Source organism: Danio rerio, chromosome 7 (assembly GCF_049306965.1).
Source record: "Danio rerio strain Tuebingen ecotype United States chromosome 7, GRCz12tu, whole genome shotgun sequence".
Classification (NCBI taxonomy): Eukaryota; Metazoa; Chordata; class Actinopteri; order Cypriniformes; family Danionidae; genus Danio; species Danio rerio.
In genome coordinates this window covers 49,110,616-49,122,984 of record NC_133182.1, presented here as the reverse complement: position 1 = coordinate 49,122,984, position 12,369 = coordinate 49,110,616, and the positions used below count along the sequence as shown (strand labels likewise).

At 36.5% G+C, this 12,369-nt stretch overlaps 1 protein-coding gene across 23 annotated transcripts in view; it reads right to left on the bottom strand.

Moving 5' to 3' along the window:
• dpy19l3 (dpy-19 like C-mannosyltransferase 3) overlaps positions 1-12,369 on the bottom strand; it is a 125,967-nt gene that overhangs the window by 99,126 nt on the left and 14,472 nt on the right. For 16 of the 23 annotated variants that reach the window (XR_012382637.1, XR_012382636.1, XR_012382640.1 and 13 more), the window contains exons 4-9: positions 8,150-8,240; positions 5,963-6,084; positions 5,717-5,862; positions 5,058-5,181; positions 1,422-1,556; positions 1,213-1,344 (exon numbers count right to left, since the gene is read on the bottom strand). Coding sequence is in view for 15 of the 23 variants with exons in the window: in XM_073907243.1 (XP_073763344.1) it covers positions 1,213-1,344; positions 1,422-1,556; positions 5,058-5,181; positions 5,717-5,862; positions 5,963-6,084; positions 8,150-8,240 (750 nt within the window). In the remaining 8 variants the exon portion in view is untranslated. Of the gene's footprint in view, positions 1-1,212; positions 1,345-1,421; positions 1,557-5,057; positions 5,182-5,716; positions 5,863-5,962; positions 6,085-8,149; positions 8,241-11,025; positions 11,529-12,369 lie in introns of those variants that run through there. The other 7 variants (XR_012382635.1, XR_012382638.1, XR_012382641.1 and 4 more) reach the window with 1 other exon arrangement.

The following is a 12,369-nucleotide window of genomic DNA, read 5'->3' as shown; positions in this document are numbered from 1 at the left end:
TTTCTGAATGCACAACACGTCCAACCTTGAAGCGGATGGACTACAGCAGCAGAAGACCACAACGGGTGCCATCCTGTCAGCTAAGAGCAGAAAACTGAGACTACAATTCGCACAGGCTCACTGAAATTGAACAATAAAAGATTGGAAAAATGTTGCCAGGTCTGAGGAGTCTCGAGTTCTGCTGCGACATTCAGATGGTAGAGTCAGAATTTGGTGTCAACAACATAAAAGCATGGATCCATCCTGCCCTGTATCAACGGTTCAGGCTGGTGGTGTAATGGTGCGGGGGAAATTTCCTAGGCATATTTTGGGCCCATTTGTACCAATTGAGCATCGTGTCAACGCCACAGCCTACCTGAGGATTATTGCTAACCATGTCCATCCCTTTATGACCACAGTGTACCCATCTTCTGATTGCTACTTCCAGCAGAATAACGCGCCATGTCATAAAGCGCAAATCATCTCAGACTGGTTTCTTGAACATACTCAAATGGCCTCCACAGTCACCAGATCTCAATCCAATACAGCACTTTTGGAATGTGGTGGAACAGAAGATTTGCAGCCAACAAATCCGCAACTGTGTGATGCTCTCATGTCAACATGGACCAAAATCTCTGAGAAATATTTCCAGTACCTTGTTGAATCTCTGCCATGAAGGATTAAGGCAGTTCTGAACGCAAAAAGGGGGTCCAACCCGGTACTAGTAAGGTGTACCTAATAAAGTGACCAGTGAATGTCTGCGTGTTATTATTTTTGTTCCATCTGAAAATGATTTTTCTCCAGTGTGCAGGTTCTATAATTGTACTTTCATGCCATAAAAACAGGTTATTTTCTAATCATTTAAAGTAAAAATAACAGAGCATGAACAGGAGGTTTACCAAAATGCTCATTTTAAAAGATTTTTGATGGCACCCAAAGGTTTTTGCATCTACAGGTGTTTTTTTCTGCATAGAGAATTACAAAGTGGCCACCTCCATCAAATTTTGTAGCAGCTCTGCCTTTTGACAAAAATCAGGCAAGCAATCACAACTATGGACAGAGCCCAAGTGATGTTTAAGCACTGGCCATGTATTTATTTACATTAGATGTTATTTTACAAGAATAATGCAAAATGTGCTCATTTCAAGTAGCAAAAAAATTGGCAAACTGGCATGAAAATTGTGCCTCATTCTGAGCCATCATGTAGATCCATGCACTGCGACATTTACTGACCTGAAAGTGTTTGATGAAGAGAGCAGACACAATGAAGCTGAGCACCAGAGAGCCCAAAATCATAGAGTTGCAGAACTGCAGTAACCACACCAATAACAGACTCGACACCTGCATCAGGTACAGAGAGACCACCTACAGAGAGAAAGAAATGAATATCCAACCCTGCATGAACTACAAAAAGTCTCCAGTCTTCGTGCATTGAGCGTTACCTGTTCTGCTGTGAGGAAGTCCAGGCAATCCAAAGTGTAGATTATAAGGGCCTGCACCAGTAGGACAAACTGATTGAACTGCCATGTCAAACAGAAGCAGAAGGTGGAGACGAACACCAGCCACAACACCACCCTCTGTGATTGAGAGCGCATGAAAGGAAAATGATGTTCCACTCAGACAGCCAAACATACAAAAAAGCTTCTTTTTTTTTATTCAGAGCTTATAAAATTATAATTTTTCCTGTGATATACACCATATGTCAGGAAAGCAATTAAGAGTTTGAGCTGAGAGAACATACTGAGAGAGAACAAATATTTGTTCAGCAGGGTAAATATTTCAGACGTACACTTGCTATTGCAAACCTCCATTTCATATTTCACAAAACTATTCTGCAACAGCAGCGAGCAGTCAGAAACATTTATCACTGCTTACTGTCTCTTGTTTCCTCAGTTATTTCAATTATGTTAACACTTTACATTAAAATTCATTTGTTAATGCATTTACTAACATGAAAAATCAACAAACAACATTTATTACTGTATATACTTTTAATGGTAGTTAATGACTATTTAAAAATAATGCTTTCGAAAGTTTTCCCCATTTTTCACTGAAAATGTTTAGAAAAATTACAAATTTAATTCTAATCCAGTCTAATAACTAGTCAGTGGTGCGTTTCTCAAGCAACGACATAATTCTGTGGATGAACTATCATAGTACGATGCATTGTTTGGGAAAAGAATGATGTAGTGGCGAGTGTTTCCCAGAACTGTAGCTGCTTTGTCGCAGAACCATCATTTGAACCATGTTAGTTATAACGAAAAACGTGCCCACATAGCAAAATTTCTCTGGCCCAGCTCTGGCCCACACAATCAGGTTTTGCTTGGCCCGCATGCCGCAGTGAATTACGGTACATGACTGGACCAAATCTGGCTTCCAGACAAGGGCCAAACACAGACCATATCTGGGCCAAGTCTCAGCCAAGTTAATAACTCATAACTGGGCCTGAACTGGGCCAGATAGGTTGGTGTGTCACGATTGCAATGAAATTGATAAACCCATGGAGTGATGCGCTTTAGGCACACTATGGGCACGCTTTTTATCAAAGTGACCTGATTGGTAGAATTTTTTTTCTTTACTCAAAAATGATTTTAGTGTATTTTAAATGTGGGTCAAGACTGGCCAAACTCACATGGCCCACTTATCAAATTTTTAAATCTGGGCCAAATACTACGTTTTTCATCTGGCCCAAATCTTGTGTGCCGCCTTAAAAACGGTGCCACCTCTGCCAAACCCGGGCCATGTTTGGCCCACATGCTGTATGCCAGTGCCGGATGATTGCCTGCTGTGCCAGCTTTTTGCCAAATCTGGGCCAGAATTCTTTGCTACTAGGGGTCCATATTAATGTTGTTAAAGAGGTGGAGTAACTTCTTTAAAGAAAAACCCTATAATTTTTGTGCATATTATATTGTTTTACATGCACACACATTTAAGAAAATTCAATATTTGTTTAGATAAAAACATGCACTCGTTTTCCATATTAATTGAAATATCCGTAAACGGCACATATAGGACCTGTGTTTACTTGAGGACCTGTGGTTACTCAAGTACAAATGTAAATATCCTGCTAGCTTACTGAGCCTTGTCAAGCGAGTTCTTACACTCTTATGATTGGTCACGTGCTCAACAGAAAGGGCTGCAATTGGCTCTAATGCTATGGCGCTGTTCACCGATGAGTGACGCTGCTAAACGGCAGCTGTGTTCTGTCTACATTTCTGTCTGTTCCTATATCCTATTGCATGTGAGATTTCACGCGACTACCTTCATTTTATTCTTCATTGATAAAAGTAAAAAGTAACTTGCATCACTGTTTTTAAAAAGTAACTCAATTATTACTACTTAATTTTTTAAAGTAATGTGTTACTTTACTTGTTACTTAAAAAACGAGTATTATTATGTAACTTGCGTTACTTGTAATGTGTAACCTCCAACACTGCACATCACTGGTATCATTCTATGATGATGTAAAAAAAAAAAAAACATTTTGAAAAATTGTGTGAATTTTCTGATTTAATAACAAAGAATAGACATTATTTAGCTTAATTTTGTTTTCTGTGTTGGTATCTTGGTTAGTTTAGACCTGTAATTTACCGTATAAATATAACACACATACTGCCAGTAGGTGGCCCATGTTAATAAATGAATCATTGATTAAAACCAACATTGATTGGTTCAAAATGACTTGCTCATTTCATTTGTTCAGGAAGACAACACCACAGGGTTGCAATAAGATGCACAAATGTTCAGTTCTGAACATGTTTGGAACCATTTTTATAGCACAAAATAAAACTAAAATACCATAAATAATATCTATGTGTCTTTGCCTTGGATAGTTAAAGAAACTAGGTTATAGGATGAAGCCAGCAGGCTGATCCCCAGAGAACATTTTCTCTGCATGTGCACCGTCACCAGTGAGAAAGCCCATGTTGTGTCTAAAAAGTATAGTCACTTATTCATTTATAATTTTAAACAGGAAAAGATTAAAAGATAATCGGGCCTGACTTAGCAGATTCCTGCTCTGCAGAACATAAAAACATACAGACACCCTTAATATCTTTCTCCAGACTCTTCATCATTCATTGCATTTTCACCTTCTTATAGTCATTGTGACTTTATTCATTTATCATAACCACTAATTTAGTAAGTAAAATTAAAAGTCATTGGTGAGTAATTTCAAACATAAGCAGTGCATAAATACAAGCATTTTTATATATAGTGGGTAAATTTGACCCACGCTGGTGCTTATAGGTAAAAATGTCCCACTTTTGAATCTATTTTTATCTAAACAATTTTTAATATCTGGGAATTGTAAACAAGGCAATTTTAATAAAAGTCAATGACTGGGAGGCTTGAATGTTTTTTTTTTGTTTTTTTGAAGATCTGTTATGTACATTTGATTAACAGCGATGGGTAAAACTGACTGTTCTAGTGCTAATATTACCCTAGTGTTTGTGAAAAAAAAAAAAATTCAATGTCATATTTAATGGTGTAACATTATCTAACTATATTAAATTATCAAATATAATAATCAAAAGACCAAGGGATCAGGAATCAGGGAGGTTTACAGGAAAATTCAGGTATATTGCCATTACAGTATGGGACTCATAGTAGGGATAATTCACCCAAAAATTAAATTTTACTCACTATTTACTGACTCTCAACTTTTTTTTTTTTGTATTGAATACAAAAGATGACAGTTTGAAGAATGCTGAAAACCTGTAACCACTGACACCCATAGCATAAAAAACAAATACTATGAAAATCAATGGTTACAGGTTTCCAGCAATTCTCAAAATATCTTTATTTGTGTTTAACATAAAAAAAAACTAGTGAGATACTCAATAATGTTTGCCAATATGCTGTTTAAAAAGCTACCACATTACAAGCACAGATGAAATCACATACTGTACATATAATGTAAAAAATCTTTAAATGTAATTTGAAAATCTGTTACTTGTTCAGTAAAACGAGTCTAAGCAAATATTTGGAATAAAGAATCTGACTTCCCATGAATAATCTGAATCATTTGGTAACGGTTTCAAGTATTGACATATAAATTTATCAGGACAGACGTTTACCTGGTGAATAGGTTTAAGCTTTGGCCTTAAGTAGCAGGTTATGGCAGCCACCTGAAGAGCAAAGAACGGTATCGACCAGTTCTCCCTTAGAGAAATGGTAAACTCCACACGTGTGGTGTCCACTCTGCAAAAAAAGAAGTCAATAAAACACAGAAAAGTAGGCTTAATGGGAGGAGAAACAAAAGAAAACAGATGTAAATGTGTACTTTTTCAATCCTAGACTGTTCTAAAATTCTGTAGAAAGTAATTTAATAAGCAAGTGTAAAAAAAGACTGTGACCAAAACATTGCTTTGCTTGATTAAGCGTCCCAACCATTTTAACCAATAGTTTAGAGTGGAGACTATTTGTATTGTGTATTGTGCATTCAAAAGAGAGCTTCAAAAATATTGAGACCGCCCCAGGAGGAAAAAATCTTATCAGGTTGCTTGTGACATTGAATAAAGGAGCCCTAAAATGTCAAAATGGCCTACAGCCCTAATCGTCTTTGAAAGATTTAATTCAGATTTTAGAGAAACCTATACCTGGATTCAGATGCTCACTGCATCACAATAAGCATTTACTCCTGCCAGATGGACTGCGAAGGTGAATTCTGTGCATACGAGAGACTGATTATAATCTCGTTGAGCACACACACACACACACACACACACGCACATACCTGTTGAGAATATACCAGACTCCACTGAGGGCTCCAGCCAGCCACGAGTCACTGAGTAACCAGCTAGTGATAAAGAGAGCAATGACATACACTGTCTGCAAAGCAAACACTGTGTAGATGTAGAAATAAATTGGCTCCAAGTACGTCTGAAAATAAAACCCATACACGAAAGAAAAAATAAGCAATTCTGTCAAACATCCAAGATGATTTATAGATCTTACAAAGTACACAGAAGTGATTTGACACCTGGATTGGAAGTATCCTGTACAAAATGCTAAGAAACACCTCTTGGTAGATGTTCATGCGCTGTAGGATGTTTATTGTCCTCTTGGATTCTGTAGTGTTGTCATGAGTAAGCTCATAGAGACCTGTGGACACAAGAACACACACAAGTCAAACTTTGGACATTTGTAAGTCAAACTTTTACAAATTAGTATGAACTCAAACTGATGAAACAAAGTTTTAGGGTAGGAAAAAAAAAAAAAAAAGGTTTGTAATTATTATAATTTATTTTGCTTTAGTGTCACACAAATAACTCTAAAATACAGATGAATATGTACTTTTTTTATTACTGTCGAACAGAAGATTTTGACATATTATGAGGGCATGCGCGAGATCTGTAGGGTGGACGGCAACATCAACAGCCTGAGGTATCAAGACATTTGTGCCGCCCGTCACATTACAAACCACAGGAGAGGACAAATTCTTCAGCAGGATAACACTCCTTCTCATACTTCAGCCTTGACATCAAAGTTCCTGAGAGCAAAGATGGTCAAGGTGCTCCAGGATTGGCCAGCGCAGTCACCAGAAATGAACATTATTGAGCATGTCTGGGGTAAGATGAAGAAGGAGGCTTTAAAGATGAATCCAAAGTATCTTGATGAACTCTGGGAGTCCTTCAAGAATGCTTTCTTTGGCATTCCAGATGACTTTATTAATACGTTATTTGAGTCATTGCAGAGACGTATGGATGCAGTCCTCCAAGCTCATGGGAGTCATGCACAATTTTGATTCCTTTTCCACTGCAGCATGACTTTACATTCTATACTGTACATTATTTCTGTTAAGTGACAAGACTTTTGTCTAAGCAAAGTCAGACCTTACTGTCCTAATTAAATAATTAAAAATCAAGGCATGATCATATTTTATTTTGGTAAAATAAGCGTAATCTAGAGGCCTTCGCCTTTTATGTAAGTCACTTCTGATACCAAATGATCAACTAGAAGTCAAGTTAATATTTGTTATTGCTAAAACATTGATAGAAATTAAGAAATATATAGTGTAGTGATGTTCACAAACCACAAAGAAGTGTCTTATATCTATACCAGAATGATATCCTCAACTGTCAATGTCACTTTGCTCTGACACTGAGCGTCGTTGAGCCAAACCCATCTGTCACAACACAGCTAACATTACTATTATATTTTGCCTTTGAACAGCAGGAAGGTGTTTAAAGGCTTCCATTACTGTAAACAGCATAATCGAATTGAATTTCATTTTTTTTTACAACCTCAATTGTATTAATACCACTGCACATAGTACTACAGCTGTGACGTTTACAGTAATCAATTTCTAAGCCTGCTTAATAGAAAAGCAATGCTATGAACATGCTTTTACTCTACTATTAGCACAAAAGCCCAATTGTAGTGGTGTCTAGAGATCAGCTTTTGGCACCGCGGCGGTTCTTACCATCTCAGTCTCAATGGGTAATGACCTAATTGTGGTGTTTTTCAGTGCAGGAGCACAAAGAAAATCCATTCCAAATGGGGCCGTTAAGCCAATTAGCTTGAGCATAGACCACTTAGAGCAAAGTTGTGCATTTCCTCTATTTTCTAAGACCAGTCACGCTGATATGGTTACATAATGAAACATTCCTTCGATAGCTCTCGAATTACGTAGTGATAAAGGAAAGCAGAAAGTGTGGCTCAAGACATTTGCCGTTATGTACCAAGCTTAATATATGAATAGGGAAAAACAAAAATTGGATCTTAGATATATGAACATGTTGTATACATAAATTACAATTAAATAAGAATCGCCCTCTACACTCTCAGAAATAAATGTGCAGATTGTACTTTTATTGGTGTAACAGCTTATAAGTGGGGAAGTACCATTAAAATAACATTATATTTGTACATTATTTACTCAGAGAAGCTCACAGTAGCACCTGAGGGGTACATTTACTACTACTAATGTACAAAATTGCACATTTTGTGGTGTAGAAAAAGTACCAAGTTGTACTTTTTAGGATGCTTGCCCAATGATAAACTGATGTACGCCTGAAGGTGCTTTTTTTCTTCCCTGACAGTACAGGAGCAATATTTCAACTTAAAAATAAAAGCCAAGGACTTCAACATCAGTGATCAGTAAGATGACATGACGCAGGATTGATCATAAAACTAGTCAATATGTCTTGAGAGTAAATCTCAGTACCTTGCTGTATAGTAGGGGCCTTCAGCATCTGTTTGTAGTAGGAGTAATAAAGGCCACATTCTGTCCGGAAAGAGATTTCACGCTCCACTTCCTACCAATGCAGGAAGAGAGGATAAGATTCAGTTAGAAATGAACTATGACAAGAAGCACAACATGGGTAAATGGTGTTAAAATGAAATACATTTCCCATCTGAGAGAGAAATCAGAGCAGATATTGGAACAGAATAAACAGATTTCATACGCAATAAAAGTCTTGAGAAAGAAAAGAAAACAGGTGTTGTAAATATGCTGGGTTTTATAGTGGAAGCAGTTTTCAGAACTAAACTCAATCCAGACCAAAAAGTTGATATGCAACAACAAAAATGCAGTTTTAAGAGACGAGTTTCACTTATAGTTTAGTTCTAATAAAAACAGCACATTTTAAAATCCCATGTCACAAGAGTTATAGCAAGAGCTTTCATTCATAAAATAAAATTTACTGACAGGTGTTTTTGTGTATTTTCTTTAAATATGGAAAATAAACTAAATACGAGCAGAGTTGCATGGATAATGCATCTGTTTAAAGTATAAGAAGATGATGGCTGTATCAAAGCTCCAAAACAAAAAGTTAGTAAACATGTTTAAAAAAATATATGACAAAGAGTCACTGTATATACAGTATGATCATCTAGTTGTCTAGTAGGGCTGCATAATATATCGTTTCAGCATCGATATTGCAATGTGCGCATCCACAATAGTTACATTGCAAAGATATACAATGTCCAGTCTATATTATAGTCGACCAGGAGCTACACAATTGTATTTAATCACTGTATTTATTTGGACTTTTTATGATTTATACAAAAACATTTCTTACTTAGATTTTTAATCTTGTTTCTAGTCCAAATGTATTCATTTAATAGTAAAAACAAGATTATTTCACTTGCTCCACAGCAAATAATTTTCTTAAAACAAGCAATAACAAAAATCTCTTAATTTTCACTTTTTCCTTCTGACGGTGAAAACTAAACAATATTTTTACTTGGTCTAAGAATATTTGGACTAGAAACAAGACAAAACAAAGGTGATTATTCAATTTCTGTTCCCCAGAATACTGTTGGACTCCCCAGAAAACCATCAAATAATGCTATTCAAGCCATATTGTGAAACTGTATTCATATCGCAATATATATCGCAGAAAGATAAAATATCGCAATATCAGCAATATAAAATTGTGCAGCCCTATTGTCAAGAATCAATATATTTTAATTAAGGATGATTATTTTTTTTTTTTTGTTAAGTGTGGTCATAAAGTTAGTAAACACAACCATGGGAACAATAGTGACCGCTAGCTTTATACAGTGCAAAAGTTAAAATGAATATTGCACTACATTACACTTCAAATGTTACAAATGACATGTTTTTTTTAATACTGATTCCATAAAAATACACAATCACAAATATCAAAAGGCCTGTAGCTAGCCTGCTGAAAGGCATGTTTCTTTTGTTTGTTTTTTATCAAAATGTAGACCTTTTTGGAGTTATGCACCTCATTTTCTATTTAATTATGAGATTTAAATACTGCAATTTAATGACATTTTAAAGGGCCATGAAACCCCCCTGTTTTAGCAGGGTGTTTTCACACCTATAATTTAGAAAAAGTCAGGAAAGTGGGTGTGTCTAGCTCTGTTTAGGTGGGAGTGTCGGGTAGGGAAAAGAGGGAAGGATTTGAATAAAAATGGGAGTTTCCATTTGGGCACGCGCTGATTTCACAGAGGCAAAACAAACACACAGACTCAGGGGAGAAAGACAGTGACTGCATTTAATGACAGTGGAACATTTGATACCGCACATTGTATAAGAGAAAAAAACCTCTGCATTTCTCAGTAACTCAGATGTACTCGGTAGGTCAGGAAGTCGTGTGTGTAGACTATCTTGTCACAAAAAGCGGCAAAAATTCAACACGACGGTCTAAAATAGTTTGATTAAAAGTCACGAGAGCCAACAGAGGATCCGATGGGTCATTTTCAAAATTTGTGATGGCATAGCGGCCAAAATAGGAAAAATAATAGGACAAATTTGGACCTTTGTCGGTGAGGGTGGGTCTTTCGAACTCCCCAAACTCCCTTGGCTACAGGTCTGATCAATGTTTTGATACAGTACCCTGCGGGCACAGAACGTCAACATGATGTCATATTGAAGTTGTACCCAAACATCAGGCCAACATCAATGTCCAACCTAAAATCAACCAAATATCAACGTAATTTGACGTCGTTATTAGACGTCAAAATAACCTTGCCCTTAGACCCTGCCTAGACATTGAATTTTGTTCACCTGACGTGATGAACTAAATAGTCATAATACCGTATTATGATGTTGTGTGCCAGCTGGGTATATTCTACAAGCAACAATTTAGGTCTCACTTTATTTTAAGTGGCCTTAACTACAATGTACTTACATCAAAAAATAAATGCAGTGTACTTATTGAGTTCACAATCTATAACAAAACATTTACACTGCTATCAAGGTGGGAGACGTATAAGGTTAATGGACTAAATGAAAATATGAAAATGAGATCTAAGATGAAAATATCTTCTAAAATGTGCAGTTTTTGCCGCCTCCTATGTTTATGTTTCACTTTAGAGACAATAAAAGAAACCTCTCTGCTATAAAAGAGAAATTACTGAGTTAACACATAGAAGGAACATTTTAGATGGCACTTAGATGCTATTACATCTGATGTCCTCAGTTAGGTACTGCGAAATAATCACTGTCTAAAAAAAAAGTATGATGACCGACTCAAAACCGCTTGTCCTAACACAAAGAGCTAACCTTTACATCTTTATTTACCAGTGCATTCAGCAACAAAAACGAAGACAAATCCTGCTTCTGCTTACCTTTAAGTGTGAAAACCACAGCAAGTTTTCGTGTATAGAATAAACACACCATGCATGAAACAGCCCGATAACCCCTGCCAACAGTAATCCTGCTGCTATGACAACAGCCGGCCAACAGTTTGGTCCCAGAATGTGAATCCATGAAAGCTTAAGACACTCTTCTATGCCCCTCTGCCCAGATTTGTAAACCCTCGAATTGTCTTTTGTCCCAAAGTTTACCAAAGGTGGTCTATGTAGGGCGCTCCCCGAGTTATCATCTGAATTGCTCTTCCTGCTGCGACAAGCCCTCATTTTTAAGTATTATTATCCTCCGTCTTCTCTGTCTTTCTTTTTGTCGTTCCCCGTTTGAGACCGTAAGCTCTTTTGTTTATCTGTCTTTCCAGAGCGACGTGCCCAAAAACTTCATAGTGCACGTATTAAAACAATAAAACACGACCTCGTGAGATCATTCTAAGCTCCAGTCGGCACCAAACAGCAATCTGCTGGAGGAACATTTTACATGTGATCAGAGAAAGGGGCTGAGACAGGAAGGAAGGCATGTGGGCCGCACAACTGGTGACCTCTTGGTAGCCAAGGGAAAAAAATATATATATTAAAAAAAGATGGGGGGAAACGCTTGGAACATGATTTAGAAAGTACAGAGCATTTGTAAAAACTATTACAGATTAACACTGTACTGTGCTAAACATGGGCATGACATCACATGCAGCGAATTTAAGAGAGTCCTAAAAGCAGCTGTCTCCTGCTGTAGAGCGGAGTCCCAGAGGAGGAACAAATTGGACATCAAACACCTTTGATCAGATATCATGGCAAAATCATCATTTACTAAATTGTTACGATTCTGGAAGACAGACTCCTGCTAAAAACATTTACAAAGCCCCTGTGAAATGTACTCCTGGTTTACACTGAAACAATGGAAACCATTATGAAAACACTGCAGACTTACTCAGGATCTCTGCAGTCACATTTGAATAGCTGCTAAACAATATCTTAATAAATAATATAATATTAACAATAAACTAACAAGTTTCCATCTTTTACTATTAATATTATTCATCACCCTAAGGTTCTATCTGTGTTCTGAATGATTTTGAGATATTGAGCTTTTTACATTCCACATAGCAAACAGTATGTGTGTAAAATTTGTTTTTTAAATCAAGTCTTATAAAAACTTATAAAAAAAACATCCCATAATGTAAATAAGTTTTCATTTAATAAAAATATGTCAATAACTTAGTTTTAAAAAAATTGTCAGATAGAACCTTATAATTCTAAGGTGATGTATTATTATGGGTTTTTACCTTTATTGGATTGGACAGTAGAGAGAATTGACATAAAAGTGTG